This window comes from Cherax quadricarinatus, chromosome 10 (genome assembly GCF_038502225.1).
Source record: "Cherax quadricarinatus isolate ZL_2023a chromosome 10, ASM3850222v1, whole genome shotgun sequence".
Classification (NCBI taxonomy): Eukaryota; Metazoa; Arthropoda; class Malacostraca; order Decapoda; family Parastacidae; genus Cherax; species Cherax quadricarinatus.
The window spans coordinates 9,820,215-9,839,353 of record NC_091301.1 but is presented as its reverse complement, the minus strand read 5'-3'; the positions used below and the strand labels follow the sequence as shown (position 1 = coordinate 9,839,353).

At 45.8% G+C, this 19,139-nt stretch overlaps 1 protein-coding gene across 2 annotated transcripts in view; it reads left to right on the top strand.

The window, feature by feature from the left end:
• Positions 1 to 1,923: 1,923 nt before the first annotated feature.
• The window catches only part of LOC128687923 (colorectal mutant cancer protein), a 141,908-nt gene continuing 124,692 nt past the window's right edge, over positions 1,924 to 19,139 (top strand). The window contains exons 1-2 of one of the 2 annotated variants that reach the window (XM_053775539.2): positions 1,924 to 1,999; positions 10,631 to 11,739. In XM_053775539.2, the coding sequence (XP_053631514.1) occupies positions 11,198 to 11,739 (542 nt within the window). In that variant the 5' untranslated portion in view covers positions 1,924 to 1,999; positions 10,631 to 11,197. Of the gene's footprint in view, positions 2,000 to 10,522; positions 11,740 to 19,139 lie in introns of those variants that run through there. The other variant, XM_053775538.2, reaches the window with a different exon arrangement.

The following is a 19,139-nucleotide window of genomic DNA, read 5'->3' as shown; positions in this document are numbered from 1 at the left end:
TAACGCTCTCACTTCACACGGCGAGGGCCTGGGTTCGATTCCCAGCCAGAGTAGAAACATTGAGTGTGTTTCTTTCCACCTGTTGTCTATGTTCCCCGTCAGTAAAAATGGGTACCTGGGTGTTAGTCGACTGGTGTGGGTCGCATCCTGGGACACTGACCTAATTTGCCCGACATGCGGAGCATAACAAGGGGCTTTCTATATAGTAGTATGTCATTGTTGTCAGCTAGGACTGTATACCATGTACATGTACTTGTAGTAAATAAAGATATCATTATTATTATTAAAGAAACACGTCCTAAAGTTTACAACCGTACCGAGGATCGAACCACGGATCTCAATGTGTGAGCTGAATGTGTTAGCAGTTGAGCTACGGGACACCTAAGACTTCTTACTACCAGCACCTCGCACCAAATCAGAACCTTAATATTTCAAAATAGGGCATTGGTTATCACGCTCAGCTCACTCCCGACAAGTTGTGAGGTTGAACCCTATTACTCTCCAGGTACACAAGACGGGCCGGATGGGCAGTTTTATCCTGTTGCGGGTGTTGTATGTACGACTTCTGACACCTTGTGTCCCTGTTACCCAGCAGGTAAATGCATGCCCAGAAGTTAGTCGACTGTTATGAGTTACATCGGGGATGGGGGAGGACCTACTAAGGACCATAAAGGAAATAAGCCACACTGATTACAGTAACTTTATTGGGTTATCATGGGTTACCGACTTTCGGGATATATAATCCGAATATAGTCTTAATCTTTAATGAAGATGTTAATATATAATTCTCTCTCTCTCTCTCTCTCTCTCTCTCTCTCTCTCTCTCTCTCTCTCTCTCTCTCTCTCTCTCTCTCTCTCTCTCAAACATGAATAGAAGTTCTCCTGATTCATGGAGCGTGTCTCTGGGGAAATATCTTGATGGTTCTGTGAGCTGCTTGTCCTTCAAGAAGCCACCAATTGTTTGTTGACACAGGCAGTGTTCCCTCCCTCTCACAGCCACACACCTCTGAAACCCTTCAAGGTAAGAGGGAAGGTGCCTTGATACTGGCGAAGGGCTCTTGTTGCCATGAATTAGACTTAACTCCTCCCCCCAACCTCTTCATTGGATCAAATCTGCCTGCCTGCCATTCCTTGGACGCTGTATGAGCGCTACGGATTTAGCGCTTCCCCTTGCAACTCGTCCGTGTCACGTGTTAGTAAGTTTATTTAGGTACAGGTACACATAAGTACAATAATCATACATAGTTAAATTACCTAGGATAACCCAAAAGAGAGTAACATTTCCATGGGCGTGTTTCTGCCGATTGCATCTGATACATAACAAAAAACCATAAGCTTAAATTCTTATTAATGTAAAAACCTTCCAGTATAACTTCCTTTTCGAGCCACTGATTAAACGCTTCGATGAAACGGGGGTTTTTGTTCGATATAATAGTAAGGGGCTATATAGGGGGAAACTTCGTCTAATAAAAGGCTGATTCAGTTACGCGAGTTTTACGTTCCTTGAAGGATAAAAGTCACGACGTTTCGGTCCTCCCTGGACCATTATTTATTTATTTATTTATTTATTTATTTAACAAATCACATTCCTAATTTGGTCTACTAACTATTCACTACAAGTAATATATCTCTGCTTAGAAACTATCCGCATTTTCAATATATTTTAAGCATATTTGCTTTCCTTGTAGCGTGCAACACTCCTGTTAATACACTTAATACTTGGCTGTGGCTAACCTGAGAATATTATTTTGTTATAGCTCACCCAGTAGGTGTAATGGTGAGTCATAACGAAATCAGGCACGTTATAAGCAGTGGTTTGGCCGTGATGTCAGCTAAATTTGGCACAGATGGTATGCTGAGGGATGGAAAAAAAAAATAGCTCACGTGGCAACCTGAAGGCAAGAGGTCGGACTAACGTGTCTGGTTTACCCTGGCAGCAGCAGCAGCATCAGTCAGTGGTGTTGGTAGTGTGGTGGAGAGTGTGTCTGTGTCATCTCTGGTTAGTACCCTGGCAGTGGCTACTCTAACCATCAGTTAGTTGTGTTGGACGTGTGGTGGAGAGTGTGTGTGTGTGTCTCCACCAACTTTCTCCCTCTCGTATATCCCTCCCTCACATAGTTACCGGCGTTACTTTACATAGTCTGGGTATCTCGCAGCACCACCGCGACTAAAATTGCACAATACTGGTTAGTTTATCGAGTTTCAAACCTGTCGACTAACCCTCCGGGTTGGTAACCCAGGATAACCCAGTAAAGTCACCATGTTTGGTTTAATTTCCGTTGGGATCCTTGGATCATCTTCCCCCAGGATGCGATCCACAACAGTCGGCTAACGCCCAGGTACCTACTTACTGTGAAGTAAATAGGGATAACAGGTGTGAGGAAACATGCCCAAAGTTTCTGCTGGTGCCGGGATTGAACCCATGTTCTTCAGATGTGAGCAGAAGGCCCTACCACGTGTCTCCTGTACACCAGTCATGATTTTTTTTATCCTTAAAATGGGGAAAAAAAGTTAATTCTAAGGACTCTTATGAAATATAATACGTAGTGACTTTATTGGGTTTTCCTGGGTTGCTAACTCTGCGGGTTAAGAATCCGAATAGTCAAACAAATACAAACTAGGTGTATACACACCGGCAGACACATCCCTTAGTGTATATACACCGACAGATACACCCCTCAGTGTATATACGCCAACAAACACATCCCTTAGTATATTTACACCGACAGACACTCCTCTGTATATACACACACCCCTTAGTGTATATACACCGACAGACACCCCGCAGTGTATATACACCGATACACCCCTCAGCGTACATACACCGACAGACACATCCCTTAGTGTATATACACCGACAGACACACCCCTCAGTTTATATACACTGACACCCCTCAGTGTATATATAAATACACCTTTTGGAGTATATTGAGAAATATACACACCAATCTGTATATACAGACACCCTCTCAAGTATATATACAGTGAGAAACACCTCATATATACACCGGGAAACACCTCGCAGTGTGTATACACTAAAAAGACAAACACCTCTCGGTATAAATGCACTGGGATTCACACCTCTCGGTATATATACGACGAGATACCCCTAGGTGTAAATAAACTTAAAATAAAAAAAAACGAAACCCCACATTCGTTATATATATACATAGACACACCTGCCTAGCATGGGTCAGTAGGCCTATTGCGGTGCTCTTTTCTTATATGTATATTTACAGACACGTCTTTCCGTGTATATACACAGGGAGATACAAGCCTTTCAGTGAATATGCAGTGAGAAATACACACTTTTGTGTACTTACACCGAGACTAACCTCTTCGAGTATATACACAGATACAAGCCTCTTCGTATGAATACAATGATACACACATCTCGGTGTATATACACTGAGAAACACACACACCTCTCTGTGTGTATAATCATCGGAGTGCATAAAAAGCAATCAAAGAATGCAACAAAGCACTCGGCTGTGTGCAATCCTAGTGTTAGAAGCCAGAGAGCAAAAATTTGGTAAGTTTTGCGACCAGGGCGGTGAAAAAATCGCTCGTTATCCCCAGGTGAAAAGAAGGATTTACGAAATGAAAACAGAATCGCACAGCGTGAGTTGGTGGGGTGGAACTAGGCTAGGTGGGGAGGAGCTAGGGTTGCTGGGGTGGAACTAGGCTAGGTGGGGAGGAGCTAGGGTTGGTGGGGTGGAACTAGGCTAGGTGGGGAGGAGCTAGGGTTGGTGGGGTGGAACTAGGCTGGGTAGGGAGGAGCTAGGGTTGATGGGGTGGAACTAGGCTAGGTGGGGAGGAGCTAGGGTTGGTGGGGTGGAACTAGGCTAGGTGGGGAGGAGCTAGGGTTGGTGGGGTGGAACTAGGCTAGGTGGGGAGGAGCTAGGGTTTGTGGGGTGGAACTCGGCTAGGTGGGGAGGAGCTAGGGTTGGTGGGGTGGAACTAGGCTAGGTGGGGAGGAGCTAGGGTTGGTGGGGTGGAACTAGGCTAGATGGGGAGGTGCTAGGGTTGGTGGGTTGGAACTCTGCTAGTTGGGGAGGAGCTAGGGTTGGTGGGGTGGAACTCGGCTAGGTGGGGAGGAGCTAGGGTTGGTGGGGTGGAACTAGGCTAGGTGGGGAGGAGCTAGGGTTGGTGAGGTAGAACTCGGCTAGGTGGGGAGGAGCTAGGGTTGGTGGGGTGGAACTAGGCTAGATGGGGAGGGGCTAGGGTTGGTGGGTTGGAACTAGGCTAGGTGGGGAGGAACTAGGGTTGGTGGGGTGGAGCTAGGCTAGGTGGGGGGAGGTGGGGTTGGTGGTGTAGAACTAGGCTAGGTGGGAAGGAGCTAGGGTTGGTGGGGAGGAGCTAGGGTTGGTGGGGTGGAGCTCGGCTAGGTGGGGAGGAGCTAGGGTTGGTGGGGTGGAACTAGGCTAGGTGGGGAGGGGCTAGGGTTGGTGGGTTGGAACTCGGCTAGGTGGGGAGGAGCTAGGGTTGGCGGGGTGGAATTAGGCCAGGTGGGGAGGGGCTAGGGTTGGTGGGTTAGAACTCGGCTAGGTGGCGAGGAGCTAGGGTTGGTGGGGTGGAACTAGGCTAGGTGGGGAGGGGCTAGGGTTGGTGGGTTGGAACTCGGCTAGGTGGGGAGGAGCTAGGGTTGGTGGGGTGGAACTAGGCTAGGTGGGGAGGGGCTAGGGTTGGTGGGGTGGAACTCGGCTAGGTGGGGAGGAGCTAGGGTTGGTGGGGTGGAGCTAGGCTAGGTGGGGAGGAGCTAGGGCTGGTGGGGTAGAACTAGGCTAGGTGGGGAGGGGCTAGGGTTGGTGGGGTGGAACTAGGCTAGGTGGGGAGGGGCTAGGGTTGGTGGGGTGGAACTAGGCTAGGTGGGGAGGAGCTAGGGTTGGTGGGGTGGAACCAGGCTAGGTGGGGAGGAGCTAGGGTTGGTGGGGTTGAACTCGGCTAGGTGGGGAGGAGCTAGGGTTGGTGGGGTGAAACTAGGCTAGGTGGGGAGGAGCTAGGGTTGGTGGGGTGAAACTAGGCTAGGTGGGGAGGAGCTAGGGTTGGTGGGGTAGAATTAGGCTAGGTGGGGAGGAGCTAGAGTTGGTGGGGTGGAACTAGGCTAGGTGAGGAGGAGCTAGGGTTGGTGGGGTGGAACTAGGCTAGATGAGGAGGAGCTAGGGTTGGTGGGGTAGAGCTAGGCTAGGCAAGGGAGGAGGAGCTATGGTTGGTGGGGCGGAACTTGGGTAGGTGAGGAGGAGCTGCGACAGTTGGGGGTGGTGGAAGTCTTGCATATCGTAGGCCAGTAGGTCTCCTGCAGTGCTCGTCTGATCTTCTGCACTACTAACGATTAAAAAAAAAAGTCGCAATACAGTAGCTGGAGCAAATCACGTTTCTCTCCGTCGTGTATCAGTGTCTGGACTGGTCCAGGACGGACCGAAACGTTGCAAATAAGTTTATCTGAACATAAGGAAGGAGGAGCACAGCAGTAGGCCTACTGACCCATGTTAGGTACAGGCACACATTAGTGTAGTTATACAAGCAGATGTAGGTGATTGCAGTTATCATACATAGTAACATACGTGTAAATTACCTAGGATGACCCCCCAAAAAGTTATGCATTTGGGTTTCTTGACGAAGTGAGAGGTATTGGTGAATTTTGTACAACTACAACTACAACTACTACTACTTCAACTACTACAACATCTATACTATTACTTGTCACTACTAAACTTACTATATTGCTGCTACCTGTACAACTGTGATTACTTCCAAAAGTTATGAGACTCCTATCCTAAATGAGGGCTGTTGCTGAAATAATAATAATAATTATTATTATTATTATAATAATATCTTGCGTTTTTTTTCTACCAGGACAAAAACGAGCATTGTTTTCATGTGCATTTTTTTTACTTAAATCATGCAGTGTGGTTGTGAAATCGAGTTCCCATTGATCAAAATTTAAGTTGTGAAGAACCCGTTAAGTTTGGCTTTTGAGTTCAATATGGCGGAAAATGAGATGCCTTTTGGAATATATGTTGATGGCAGCTGTATTTTTCAATTGTGTGTGTGTGTGTGTGTGTGTGTGTGTGTGTGTGTGTGTGTGTGTGTGTGTGTGTGTGTGTGTGTGTGTGTGTGTGTGTGTGTGTGTGTGTGTGTGTACTTACCTATATTTGGTTGAAGGGGTCGATTCACAGCTCCTGGCCCCACTTCGCTGGTTGCTACTAGGTGTGTTTGTGTGTGTGCTCACGTAATTATAGCTGAAGGGCTTGAGTCTCAGCTCCTGGCCACTCCCTCCTAACTTGCCTCTTACCTATTCTTAAAAGAGAATGCACGGATCCTGCCTTTTCTATTACTATTACTACTACTACTACTATTACTACTACGACTACTACTACTATTACTACTACTACGTTAAGGTCATGCCACTTCCTAACCACCCCACGGCTGTATAAATACTTCCTAACTCATCAATTCTTTGATAAGGCACCACACAGGAAAATCATGACTGTATAAAGGTCCACAAAGAAACAAGACTATAAAGCTCCCTACAGGGAGAAACATTACTTTGTAAAGCTCCATATAGAGAAATCAATATAAATTTAGTTCCACAAACTTTCTGAAACCCTTTATTGAAACATAATTTTATAAAGCCCCACATAGAGAAACATGACTTTATAAAGTTCCACGCAAAAATGAAATGACTCTAAAGCTCCACGTGGAGAAATCTAACTTCATTAAGCTTCACACAGAGAAAAAAGCCTGACTATAAAGCTTCACACACTGTGGCGATTGCACGATGCAACGCCTGCAATGCGACACAGAAAGAGCAAGTTTGGCCACCGATGACTTGAAGAATTGAGACACTTATGCAACATATGTGAATCTTTATTGAAGAAACGTTTCGCCACACAGTGACTTCATCAGTCTTATACAAAGCAGGAAGGTATAAGGACTGAACACATCGACTCCAGGTTGAGGGACTGATACCTCAAACTCCTCCTCTCCTTATACCTTCCTGCTTTGTATAAGACTGATGACGCCACTGTGTGGCGAAACGTTTCTTCAATAAAAATTCCCATATGTTGCGTGTCTCAGTTCTTCAACTTGTCGGTTTTCAAAACCATTCATCACACCGATGACTTGGATGTTCCCTAATCTAGGCATCGCGATCGTCACCTCACCCACAAGAGGCAGTCTCTGTATATACGGGATTGAGAGGAGTGCTGCCGGATCCTGGTCCTCGGCAGCTGAGTGTTGAGTTTTGCAAGAGTCTGGCACCCTTCAAGGGCGGTGCCGTGATGCCGGTGAGGGGATCTTTGATCTAAGGAATTACTGGATGTCTTTTCATTTCTTGGGATGAAGATTACCGCCCATTCCATGGTGCTCTGCGACCCCTGTGGGTTTTGCGCTTTTCCTTGAATTTATTAAAATAATAATTATAATTTAATAATAATACATAATACTTGATAATAATAAAAGGCAGAACAATGTCCTCAGGAACTAGCCCATTCTCCAGCCTACTCAAGTTGGATACATGTTCAGAATTCAACATTGATTGTTTTGCCTCACCCGCCTCTTTGCCAGACGCAATGTGTCCTTTAGTAAAGAGCAGGGGTGCAACAAGCACAAAGAGATAACTTAGTAAGCGTAAAAGGGCCAAAACTTTTCAACGCTTCCCTTCATATATGTAAGGGGAAGTACCAACAGGGCGTCCCCCATCCCGAGTTATTTTCAAGAAGGAGTGTTCCTCAAGTTAGTTCCTGATCAGCAGGGTTTTGCTTCCTGCATTGATTTGCTTGCTGCTGTTACTAACAGCCTAATTGATCAGACAGAGCCGCGGGGGTAGTGATCCACGGATTTGGCTACGCGTAGGCTAGAAGAGTAAAAAGAGCAAAAATTAACAGAGAAAGGCGTAAGAGTAGGAGAAGCACGTGGAGGAAGAGGAGGGGATGAGGAGGCTGAGGTAGGTAAAGGAGGTTGGGTAGAGGGGATAGGAGCCGGGAGGCACGGAGGTGAAGCTGCCCAATATCCTCGTGATAATGTTGTTTACCTGTGATTACCTGTCGCGCTCCCTGGGAAATGAACTTTCTGCCGCCCTCCTCCCTACACTGCCTCCTGGAGCCTGCTGCTGCTGTTCTCGCTCCCTGAGTTGGCGTTGCTGCTATTTCCAGGAGCTGGCGTTGCTGCTGTTCCCAGGAGCTGGTGTTGCTGCTGTTACCAGGAGCTGGTGGTGCTGCCGTTACCAGGAGCTGGCGTTGCTGCCGTTACCAGGAGCTGGCGTTTCTGCTGTTCCCAGGAGCTGGCGTTGCTGCTGTTCCCAGGAGCTGGCGTTGCTGCTGTTCCCAGGAGCTGGCGTTGCTGCTGTTCCCAGGAGCTGGCGTTGCTGCTGTTCCCAGGAGCTGGCGTTGCTGCTGTTCCCAGGAGCTGGCGTTGCTGCTGTTCCCAGGACCTGGGGTTGCTGCTGTTCCCAGGAGCTGGCGTTGCTGCTGTTCCCAGGAGCTGGCGTTGCTGCTGTTCCCAGGAGCTGGCGTTGCTGCTGTTCCCAGGAGCTGGCGTTGCTGACGTTTCCAGGAGCTGGTGTTGCTGACGTTTCCAGGAGCTGGTGTTGCTGCTGTTCCCAGGAGCTGGTGTTGCTGCTGTTCCCAGGCGCTGGTGTTGCTGACGTTTCCAGGAGCTGGTGTTGCTGCTGTTCCCAGGAGCTGGTGTTCCTGCTGGTCCCAGGAGCTGGTGTTGCTGCTGTTCCCAGGAGCTGGTGTTGCTGCTGTTCCCAGGAGCTGGTGTTACTGCTGTTCCCAGGAACTGGTGTTGCTGACGTTTCCAGGAGCTGGTGTTGCTGCTGTTCCCAGGAGCTGGTGTTGCTGCTGTTCCCAGGAGCTGGTGTTGCTGACGTTTCCAGGAGCTGGTGTTGCTGCTGTTCCCAGGAGCTGGTGTTACTGCTGTTCCCAGGAGCTGGTGTTGCTGACGTTTCCAGGAGCTGGTGTTGCTGACGTTTCCAAGAGCTGGTGTTGCTGCTGTTCCCAGGAGCTGGTGTTGCTGCTGTTCCCAGGAGCTGGTGTTACTGCTGTTCCCAGGAGCTGGTGTTGCTGCTGTTCCCAGGAGCTGGTGTTACTGCTGTTCCCAGGAGCTGGTGTTGCTGCTGTTCCCAGGAGCTGGTGTTGCTGCTGTTCCCAGGAGCTGGTGTTACTGCTGTTCCCAGGAGCTGGTGTTGCTGCTGTTCCCAGGAGCTGGTGTTGCTGCTGTTCCCAGGAGCTGGTGTTGCTGCTGTTCCCAGGAGCTGGTATTGCTGCTGTGCTCAGGAGCTGGTGTTGCTGCTACTACTGCTGACGGTGCTATTACTGCTCTTGTTAGTGCTACTGCTTCAATGAAATGGTGTTACTACTGCTGCAGGTTTTGTTTGTGGTGGTGGTGGTGGTGGTGGTGGTGGTGGTGGTGGTGGTGGTGGTGGTGGTGGTGGTGGTGGTGGTGCTGCTGCTGCTGCTGCTGCTGCTGTTGCTGCTGCTGTTGCTGCTCCTTAGAGCTGATATTACGTCTACTGCATATAATTTTGCTGCTCGTAGGACTTGTTTTGCTGCTGCTGCTTTCCCTGCTGGTGTTGCTGTTCCAAGGAACTAATGCTGCTACTCGTGTTTATTCTGTTATGGCTGCTGCTGCTATTTCCTGCTGATGTTTTTGCTGCTGTTGTTGCTCCTGTTGGTGGTTTTCCTGCTGTTCTGGCTGCATCCTGAAAATCGAAGTCAGCATATTACTGCATCTTATACAGTCGGATATGTGACTAGAGCACTGAAATGAAACATTGATGTTATTGAGTATTATACGGTGCGCTCTGTGGGATCCCCACGTTTTGTCCACGCTCCTACAGTTTGTGTGTGTGGTGTGGCGTAGGACAGTGTTAAAAGTCGTGGCGTGTAGTGTATGGTGGTGTTAGAGAGAGATGTTGTTGTGGAGGAAGTTAGAGAGAGCGAGAGGTGATGTGTAGAGCGTCACATCCGGGGCCTGTGTGCCGGGGCAAGCTTGTGGTATGGCTCTCGTACTCAAGGACAACACATGGGGCTGCTGCTCTGTGTTGACGTCCTACCCTCTTGTGTGTGTGTGTGAGTTTTTTTTTTTTTTTAATCTCCTACTTCTCTCTTTACCCTACATAGTTAGCTTTTGTTTCCACTGTGTAACTATCATATAGAATAGGGTAGAAGCACACTGCTGATGTATCCAAATTTACTAAATTAAAAAAACCTATTTGAACCTTCAATTACTCTAACTCCCTAAAAATAAGCTTTAATAACTTGTGAGCCCTGAAGTGGAAAGCTTGTAGTTTTGGTTTTGATTCATTCATTATTTGGTGTACTTGCATGTTTATCATTTATTATATTTATACGAAGCGCTAAATCCGCGTGGGTCAGTCAGCTCAAAGAGTATTTGGAGGATCGATTCTCCATCAACTAAGTCACTCTAGAATAAATCTACATGATGCACCACTGTTATACATTAAGCTGTTGTATGTTTTAAACATTATACATCATACGATTTTTTCCATCATATTTATAGTTTCCATCGAATTTATAGTTTCCATCGTATTTATAGTTAACATTGTATTTATGCAACTTTAATTGGAATAGTTGCACTTAGTTTTGACTTTTCTTCTTTTCAGAAATGCTGATGGGTGTGAATAGTGGAGGTGCGTGTGATGTGATGGTTGTGCAGTCTCGTGTCAGATAAAAATAGTGACACGTACATCAAATTGGTGATGGTGTAAGTGTAGTAGATGTGAGTGAAGGCTAGAGAGGCACTGATGGGTGTGTGTCATGTCTCACTATAGCTAACAGTGTTGACACAAGCATCATCAGCCGCGTCTGTCCTCAGAACGAGGCAGTCTACCTGAGTGTGAACTCCCAGGGGCTGAGAAGACGAATCCACCACTGCTAGAGAAGAGTAACAGTCTTTGGATTGTCATCCTTGGAGGGTTATTGACCCGTTATAACCCAGTAAAGTCAAGCAGTGTCGTTTATTTCTATCGGAGTTCTTCGTTCCTCTTCCTAAGTGTACGACCAACGCCAGCGGCTCAACATCCAGGTACATGTTTTCCACGTCTCGCCCCACTTAGGAACAGAACCTGGGTTCCATAGATTGTGATCCGAACGTTGTACCTCTTACTACTCACTATCAGTATGATGTAGAGATCATAGAACAGCAGTGTGGGACAGATGAAAGGGGCATCATGTCCGGCTCTGACAGTGGAGAGAGCCAGGGGTCGTGCGCTTGTACCTGCGATGATGACTGTGGCGACAGATCGCTCTCTGCTGTATCCTCGCTCCGCGGGGCGGAGACCTCCTCAGGCTGCCCATCGTCGTCAGACTTCCAGCCTTCTGACCCCATCTGCGAGAGTGTGTCGCCAGCTTTCAACACCCGCTCCAGCAAGACTCGCGGTGTATCCAGGCGTGGCTGGCAGAGCCCACCGCCTCCGCCTCTGCCGGAGAAACGGAAGAACCAAATTCCGCCCGCCATCCCTCGGAGAGTAAAGATGCCCCAAGCAGAGGATCCAGGGTGCCCATCTCCATTAGAAAGGTGCTGGTGGGAGCAGCAACCGCTGTCGCCGACGAGCTGCGCCTCAGGTTACTGGGATCACAAACAGCAGCAACAACAGCAGACATGCAGGGAAGGGACCACCTCTTCCCCAGACTCTGACGGGTCAGAGGAGATGGAACAGATGAAGGCTCTCTTCAACGCCTGTGACACTGACGGAGACGGCTACATAACCAGGTGAGTCTCCGTAGTGGAGCGTAACCTCCTGATAGTACTTTAGTTTTATAGTGCATTTAAACACCGTTGTACCCTCCTCGTCCTTGGATGAAACCTGGTTACCTTCCATTCTTCAGGCTCTGTATGACCACTACAAGTATAGCTCTTCCCCATGAGTAATAATAATAAACCTCAGTATGTAGAAACTCACTTCACAAATGACTGGATCCTCTTTAATATTAAGGTCCTCGGGTTCCCAAGTGATAGTAACTCCAGCTCTGCTGGAAGGAAAACTTTGAAGCTCCCGTAGCCACTGAACCCTTTCTGGAATATTTGACGATATCCTCATTTCCCTACTGAAGTCTCTCAGCTCAGACTGACGGATTTCAACACCTTGTATGAGCCCCTGGCAGCAGCGCTGTATAGCCCTTGTGGCTTTGCGCTTCTTTTTGATTATAATAATAATATATGAGCCCCGTCCTGCGTGATGGAATTATCATATGGAATAGGGTAGCAGCACACTGGCGATGTATCCAATTTTATTAAGAAAAATACTCAACGCTGAGATTTTCTACGCTACAATATATACCTGCTGGTAGTGGTAAATAGTTGTATTCTTTTCGGTATTAGTTTTTTCTCTGGACGGACACACACACACACATACACACCTTATGAGGGACACCAGCAACCACTAGAGAGGCAGAGGAGTTGCGTGCATCACAGTCTATTTTATAATAATTTTTATTTGTATGAGCCCCCTACATGCTACAGGTTTACAGGCTTCCCATAAATATAATAATAATTATAATAATAATAATAATAATAATAATAATAATAATAATAATAAATAAAATTTCTTTCAGTATAAGTCATAAATCTCACAACGAAAAGAACGAAATTATTTACAAACATTTTATCTTAGACCGGGGAAAGATACGAACCTGCATCTCTGATTTCCCTCATGAGCAGGGAATCAGAGTATGCATTGCTACGGTACATCAACTCTGCTAGACCCCACATGAGTATGTTCTCTCAGTAGACACTTGGCCTTCATCACCAGGCTGGTGATAAGTTATTATTAGGCTCGTTCCGTGTACTGTTAAGCATCCTAAAATCTCTCATGGGCCAGTATGTGCGGGAGGATGAGATGAAACAATTGAATATAAGCTTGGGGTTCTCGGGTATGGCAAAGAACGCCTAGTAGCAGTACCTAACAAGCCGGGCAGTGGCTCGTACGTCGGTTTATGTGCGGCCAGCAGTAACAGCCTGATTGATCAGCTCCTGATCCACTACGAGGCCTGGTCTCGGACCGGGCCGCGGAGGTATTGACCCCCGAAATTCTCTGTAGGTAGTGTTTACTGGACGCCTGTACTTAAATGGGGTCTGGCTGAATATAGTACTGCGTGCTTTGGCTCTGCTTACGAGGGAAGATGTTTATAATTTATAGAACAAGCGAAATATTTACAAACATTTATCTCATACCAAAGGATTCTCGAACCTACGACCTTTAGGACAAAGTACGCATTGCTAGCCAGGCCACACGTAACTCCAGCGACCAGCGGATTAGGCATCTACCCCAGAGCTGGTGGTACTAAACAGTGATCAGTTGTGTTCATCACCACTCCTACATGCACTGGACAACGAGAGATATTAGAGCCCTTATAATTCGCAGACCAAGGCTGTATGACAGACTAGAGGCACTGAATGCTTCTCAGAAACCAAAAGCATCAACTTGACCCCACCAAGACCTTCAGGACTCCAGTGGAAATAAGTCACTTTGAATTTTTTTTTCTGTTATCCTAGGTTTGTATGATAATTATGCTATGTATGATAATTTATGTATATCCTAGGTTTGTATGATAATTATGCTATGTATGATAATTTATGTAACTATTTATGTGTATCTGTGCCGGAATAAATTTATTTACCAAGATCCCCAAGATCCCCTACCAAGGCACCCCTACTAAAATCTACTGCCAAGACCCCACAAGTAAGATCCTCTACCAAGACCCCCTACCGAGATCCCGACTATCCAAAGAGGAAAGCAATAATCAATATCACAGGAGAGGAGCTGTTGAGGATGAAAATACCATTGTTTTTGGGGTCTCACAGCCTTAAAGGGAGATGAAGGGTGTGAGGGGGGAAAGATGGAGGAAAATGAGGGAAGGAAGGAGGAAAAACAATAGGTGGGTGAGTGAGACAGTTGAAGGGAGAAAAGGAGGGATATAGAAAAGTGTATATTAGTGTTGGAGGAAAGACTGAAGCATTATGTGAAGACATAAGAAGGTAACGACATGAAGGAATGGAGAAGAACGTAAGGAGGGATAGGAGGAATTTGAAAGAGTATGCAAAAAATGTAAAAGTGTTTGTCCTCAATCGCTACTCGATAATGGTTCACTACAACCGGAAGCGTCGTCAAGAGTGAGGGTTCGAAATACGAAATTGTAGCTACCTCCCCTTCCTCAGATCAAACCAGATTCTCTCTCATTCCCCAGACGCCGTGTTAGCCCAACAGGCTTAGCGCTTACCCATGAATATAATAACATGTAAAGTAAAAGGACACAAGTGCAACTAATGTGACATTTATTGTGGCAACGTTTCGCTCTCCAGGAGCTTTATCAAGGCTCGATAAAGCTCCTGGACAGCGAAACGTTGCCACAATAAATGTCACATTAGTTGCACTTGTGTCCTTTTACTTTACATATTGTCGGTAATTCTACCAACTTTATTACAATATAATAACAACAAAAGCGACAGTAGTATGTGGAATTAAAAGCGGTTCATTGTTGTAAACAAGGATGGCCCTACTTCAGGCCCATGGCCAACAGGTTGAATTTTTTTATGGCCCAGGAATACTCATAAGAAACGATGTAGTATATGAGATAGTTGAAGAATTAGTAACATGTGTAGGTATATTTTGTAGACGTTTCGCCAACCAGTGGCGAAGTTATGATTCACCAAGAATCATGACTACGGTACTGAATAAAGACTACGGGAGTTGAGAGTAGGTTTGCTTCACTGTTGTTATTGGTATATGTGTCTGGAGCAGAGGTGTGATGGTACCGAGACTTGGTAAGCAAAGCCACGTATCCACAGTTCAGAACGTTTATTGAGGAAACGTTTCGCCTCCAGTGGCTTCTACAGTCCTGATTAGTACTGAAGAAGTAACTCTTGAAGTGTACATGTGTGTGTGTCTTTATCCACATTGTCTTTATACGAGCCAAGGTGAGACCCAAGCATGTGTCTACCTTGTGTCTACTTTTTTTTTTAACATAAGAACATAAGAAAGGAGGAACACTGCAGGAGGCCTGCTGGCCCATACTAGGCAGGTCCTTTACAATTCATCCCACTAACAAAACATTTACCCAACCCAATTTTCAATGCTACCCAAGAAATAAGCTCTGATGTGAAAGTCCCACTCAAATCCAACCCTTCCCACTCATGTACTTATCCAACCTAGATTTGAAACTACCCAAAGTCCTATCCTCAATAACCCAACTAGGTAGACTGTTCCACTCATCAACTACCCTATTTCCAAACCAATACTTTCCTATGTCCTTTCTAAATCTAAACTTATCTAATTTAAATCCATTACTGCGGGTTCTCTCTTGGAGAGACATCCTCAAGACCTTATTAATATCCCCTTTATTAATACCTATCTTCCACTTATACACTTCGATCAGGTCTCCCCTCATTCTTCGTCTAACAAGTGAATGTAACTTAAGAGTCTTCAATCTTTCTTCATAAGGAAGATTTCTGATGCTATGTATTAATTTAGTCATCCTACGCTGAATGACCCTCCCTTCCACCCCATCATTTTTCCACTCCTTCCCTCCACCATTCTTCCTCTTTTCTCTTCTGTCACTCCTCCCTCTCTCCCTCTCCACCACGTGTCCCCAGCACTAATCACCTTTTAGGCTGCAAACTTTTCCTTTTGGCGGGGCTATTATGTGCCTCCTCCACTTGTGATGAGAGGCCAGGGCCAGCACGGGAGGCCAGGGCCAGCACGGGAGGCCAGGGCCAGCACGGGAGGACAGGACGAACACGACCCAGTGAAGGGGGAGGGGAAGAGAAAAAAATAGGGAAAATCAGGTATGACTGATGAGACATAGGGAAAGTTTGAGGGGGGAAAATGGGGAAACATTGAGGTGAAAAAGGGAAGAATGACAGAGGGAATATAGGGAAAAAAAACTTTCAGTAAAATTAGGGTAGACTTGAGATGTGGCGGGGAGAAATATGGAAAGACTGAAGGGAATTAGGAAAGATTAAGGGAAATATGGAAAGACTAGGACTAAATAGGGGAAACATTTTGGGGGGGAAATATTGGAAGAATTAGTGGAAATGGTGTTAGAATGAAGAGGAAATTAGGGTAAACAGGAGAAATTTGCGCTCAAAAAAAATTAGGGTAAACAGTGGGAGAATGAGATGAAAATTCGAGGAAAAGTGAAGAAAATGAAGGAGAGAAAATTATGAGTAAGATCATTAATATTAAAGAGTCAACGTCAGAACAAGAATCAGGGAGAGAGAGAGAGAGAGAGAGAGAGAGAGAGAGAGAGAGAGAGAGAGAGAGAGAGAGAGAGAGAGAGAGAGAGAGAGAGAGAGAGAGAGAATGGGGGCAAGGAGGGAGGGTGATAGTGCCAGAAGAATGGGGGAACAGTAGGAGGAAGGCAATAGCCGAGACAAAAGGTAGCAAGAAACCCTGGGGCTAGGAAGACTCCTCCTTCTCTTCCTCTTACAATCGTCTTGTCCTCTCATCATCTCTATCCTTATCCTCCTCCTCCATCTCGTCCTCTTACCTTCTTCTGGCCTTCTCATCATCATCATCATCTTGCCATAACACGAGGGTCGTAGTGGTGAGCATTTGTTCCCTTAGGACTACATAGAGGGAAATTTTATCCTATCATTCAAGTTTGCTTCCGGAGGAACATGTGAAATAAAAATTGTCTGGACTCCTCCTGCTGTGTCTATTAGTTGCACTGCCATACTGGACCAGAGTGCGGTATCTGAACTCCTGCTGTGACTGTCAATTACAATGCCCTGCTGGACCAGAGTTCGGTGTCTGGACTCCTGCCGTGACTGTCAATTACAGTGCCCTACTGGACTAGAGTTCGGTGTCTGGACTACTCCTCCTGTGGCTGTCAGTTTCACTACACTGGTGCACGAGACTTTGTTCTGATTGAAACTGAACTTCTTGATGGCTAAAATACTACCGGGAGGTCGAATTTGAGACTGTTGATGGAAGGTTTACGAAGTTGGTTTGAATACGGAGCTGTAAGCGGGGTTTTTCCATATACAAACCAATAATTTAGAGCTTTGGTTGACCAATTGATAAACACTGGAATAAATGACATCCTATCCCTCCACAATCCAACACAATCACACCTTTGTAAAAAGAAAAAAATGCGGAGGCCTTTCAGAACACTTCACTCGCCAGCAACATCGACTGTACGAAAGCCTTCCAAATGGATTCTGAAATAAATATCTTTACGATGACAAGAAAACCATAAGGCCTAACGTCCTTGCACCTTAATATTCCAAAGATGTTTAGAAATAATGTCCATGATATAAAACCAAACGCGTGATGAATGGTTTGAAAAACCGACAAGTTGAAGATTACGCCTTTCTACTTTGTATTGGACTGATGAAGCCACGGTGGCGAAACGTTTCCTGAATAAAGATTCCCATATGTTGCATAAGTGTCTCAATCTTCAATCTTCAAAACCAAACGCACACAGGGTGCTGGTTGCTATTGACCGCAAGAAAGTTGATGCATCGCAAAGTTCTTGCTAACATTACAGAAATCCGTGGACTTAGAGTAAGTTACAGTGAACTTCAACTGAGACCAATGTATGGAATAATGAGTCTTATTCACGACTTCACCGACAATGATGTTAAAGCAGAGCTACAAAAGGCATTACAACATATACAAAGGGATATTCATGCAGAAAATTCAGGTGTGAATCGGATTACTTTAATGGATATGCTCCCATATATTCTATGTATTAAAGATCTGTACAGAGTTGAAACATATACACCAATCTCACTCTCTCTCAAATGTAAAATATTTGATATGTTTTCACATCGGCACAAATATAACAAAATACAGCAAATGTTCACGAGACCATTATACAAGAGACTAGACACAGAATTCTTAAATGTCAAAATTGCACAGGTGATCATGGAGTAAATACAAAGCCATTCTCAACATATTTAGCAGTATCAATGGAAATCGGGGATAAACAAACGGGCATGGCAGACTGAGAGGCTGAGGTTCATTGCAACAAAGAAAAAAAAGTAAGCTTCAAGCAAATTTTCCAAACCTATCAAATTAAATTTTATATCCAGGCAGTCAAAGCAGAAGTCTTCGTGATTACTCGCTTTCACTGAAAACTTTTTTTTTCTATCTCGCATATCAACTGCCTCAAATTTAAAAATCAGGTCTTGTCTTGCTGGCTTCTCCTTTCCTCGCTCCTGTGTCATGTCCCTGACTCCAGCACTGCCTCTCAGTTTGGTCCTGCACCTTACCACCCTTTTCCCCTCGTTCCGCAGCTTTCCCTTCACATTCCCTAATTTTCTGTGCCTCGCCTTGGTGCTGTTTCAGTTTTGCTGGCCTTATTTTCAGCCTCTCTTTTGTCTCATACTATAGTTACATTTCTGTTTTTTTTTCTCCCGGTGCGGTCACCATAAAAAGATCTTGATCCATGTCTCCAGGCACACATTGCAGGTGCTATTGGACATTTCGTTGACGTATAGGGGTTTATGACCACTTCGCGGAGGTCGTCCACGAGGTAGCTAAGGCTGACTTTCCCAGTCGAGTGGCTTCCAGTCTCGACCACTAGCCTGCTTGTGGAACAAGGATTGCGAGCGACGTCGCTGAATTGTGTGTTCATCCTGTCACTGCCTCTGGGATCAGTGCTCCTTGGTAAATAAGCTAATTTACCAACGGATATCGCCTATTTACTCTCCCAAAGTGCGCTTCTGGCCCGGGCACAGTACGCCATGGTGCGTCCTACGATCCAGAAAATTCGGGAGTAGTTGGCTCATGTGTCTGGTTATGTTGGGATCCCAGGTAAATGAACTGACAAATGTGGAATTAAAAACTGTTGTATGAAGTGTATTGGACAACAGGCTTTTGCCTCGCTGACTTTCTGAATTAAATATAAGATAACGTGAGGAAAAAAGGGGGCGCTTCCACTGCTGTATGGTGGTTCAGGAGGATTTGGGTCTATGAGCTATCTCTTTCCACATTAATCGTTACTGTAGAAACTATCTTCATTTTACTATGTTGATTACCTTAGAGAGTGCCCAAAGTCGGTTTCTTAAAGATCTATGTAAATTTACAAATACTATTTTTATTTTTAATGATTGTTTTTGTAACCAAACCTAACCTATTTAAAAAAAAAGGCCGCTACACACACACA